Genomic DNA, 1,955 nt, shown 5'->3' on the forward strand with positions numbered 1-1,955 from the left:
TAAAACAAGTAAAATAATCTGTGGGCTTGTAGAAATAGTCTTATGTAACAATATCATCATCCGATGGCGTGTTTGTCCAAAAGTAAGACCTAAGGGCAGCTCAGTTTAAAAACCATTCGCGTGGGAGGATTAGAGAGACACTGAAAAGATCATCATACCAGAAATATGTGCAAAATGTATATATATACAGTATGTTATAAATATATGCTAATATAAAAGTTATAAATAAATATTTTATTTATTTATTTTAGAGATATTTATGTATGTTTGCTCTCTCTGTGCATGTGCCTATGTTTGGGATAAGTATTTCATAAACACATCAATTCACAAATATTTATCTTACAATTGCTTTCTTAGTGTGATGTTAGATAGACCATTTGATGATGTACAAGTCACTGGCTAAAAACTAATGGATATAGTCTCTGTACTTAAACTTAGAGTCCAGTAAGTAAGATAAGAATACATCTAAAGGGGAGCTTAAAAGATGTACTGTCAAACTCTATGTCATCCCTCTGTACATTTGATTCTAAAGTTCTATACTCAGTTCATATAACAGAGCTGACAAACTAGGAACAACTTTTAAGACTATTATATTTGCCAGTGACTATCCACCAAGATGTTACCCAAGGCAACTGCTTTCCTGCCTCCCCTAGGAAGCAGTAATGCGCAACAGTGTGAAATTGCACCTTAGTAACCAAGATATATTATCTAGTGAAAAGAGCTTCAGGTTGTATGCATAACAATTTATCTTTCTTTCTAAATATTTATTGACTTTCTACTGGTATTACTAAATATATCTGAATTAGTATTTTTTTCTTTTTTTATACAGTGCAAACTAGAATATCAGGCGTGTGTTTTAGGAAAACAGATCTCAGTGAAATGTGAAGGACGTTGCCCATGTTCTTCAAATAAGTCCACAAGTACAAGCAGAAATGTTAAGAGAGGTAAGTGATGAAAATTTATAGTTTTACATTCGTTCCACTCTATTAAAATGCTTTGCAATAAATGTTGCCGTTAAATACACAGTGAGTTCTGCCTTTATACATATACTTAACAGTAATTTTATTTTCAGTGAAGTTTTTTTTCCTTTAGTCTCAGTTATTATAGCCAGTAATGATTTTCTATAGATTTTTATTTATTTTAGTAGTAGCTAGATGCTTTTTTTNAAAAACTCATGTGCCATAGTAATTTTGATTGTTTTATTTTAATTCTATTCACCTTTTATTATATTTACTGGCAGCCTAGTTCATGACAGATACTGCACGGGGAAAACAATGGCTGTTTGATTCTTAAAACACTGGAGATTAGGGGTTATTGTCCCAATTATTATACGAAAAAAATTGAGGCTGAGAACACTTGAGAAACTCATGCTAAAGATCACATTTAGGAAATTGTACTCATAAGATTTGAATTCAGGTGTGACAGGTATCTTTGTTCTATACCGTTCATTTATTTTTTCCATAACATGTGTAATAGAATCACACGTGTACTATTGTCACTCTTTTAATCGCTTCTAATCCTGTGGTCATACAAGCACTGAAGACAGGAATGCTATACTCTTGTCTTTTTAGTAAAACAAGTAAAATAATCTGTGGGCTTGTAGAAATAGTCTTATGTAACAATATCATCATCTGATGGCGTGTTTGTCCAAAAGTAAGACCTAAGGGCAGCTCAGTTTGAAAACCATTCGCGTGGGAGGATTAGAGAGACACTGAAAAGATCATCATACCAGAAATATGTGCAAAATGTATATATATACAGTATGTTATAAATATATGCTAATATAAAAGTTATAAATAAATATTTTATTCATTTATTTTAGAGATATTTATGTATGTTTGCTCTCTCTGTGCATGTGCCTATGTTTGGGATAAGTATTTCATAAACACATCAGTTCACAAATATTTATCTTACAATTGCTTTCTTAGTGTGATGTTAGATAGACCATTTGATGA

The 1,955-nt window shown here is 31.6% G+C and overlaps 1 protein-coding gene across 1 annotated transcript in view; it reads left to right on the forward strand.

Moving 5' to 3' along the window:
* The window catches only part of LOC103607615 (testican-3-like), a gene marked incomplete at its 3' end in the record, with an annotated part of 129,547 nt that overhangs the window by 25,116 nt on the left and 102,476 nt on the right, over positions 1 to 1,955 (forward strand). Inside the window, exon 2 of the mRNA XM_008592101.1 lies at positions 830 to 944. Within this exon, the coding sequence (XP_008590323.1) occupies positions 830 to 944 (115 nt within the window). The remainder of the gene's footprint in view (positions 1 to 829; positions 945 to 1,955) is intronic.

Source organism: Galeopterus variegatus, unplaced genomic scaffold, assembly GCF_000696425.1.
Source record: "Galeopterus variegatus unplaced genomic scaffold, G_variegatus-3.0.2 Scaffold7590, whole genome shotgun sequence".
Classification (NCBI taxonomy): Eukaryota; Metazoa; Chordata; class Mammalia; order Dermoptera; family Cynocephalidae; genus Galeopterus; species Galeopterus variegatus.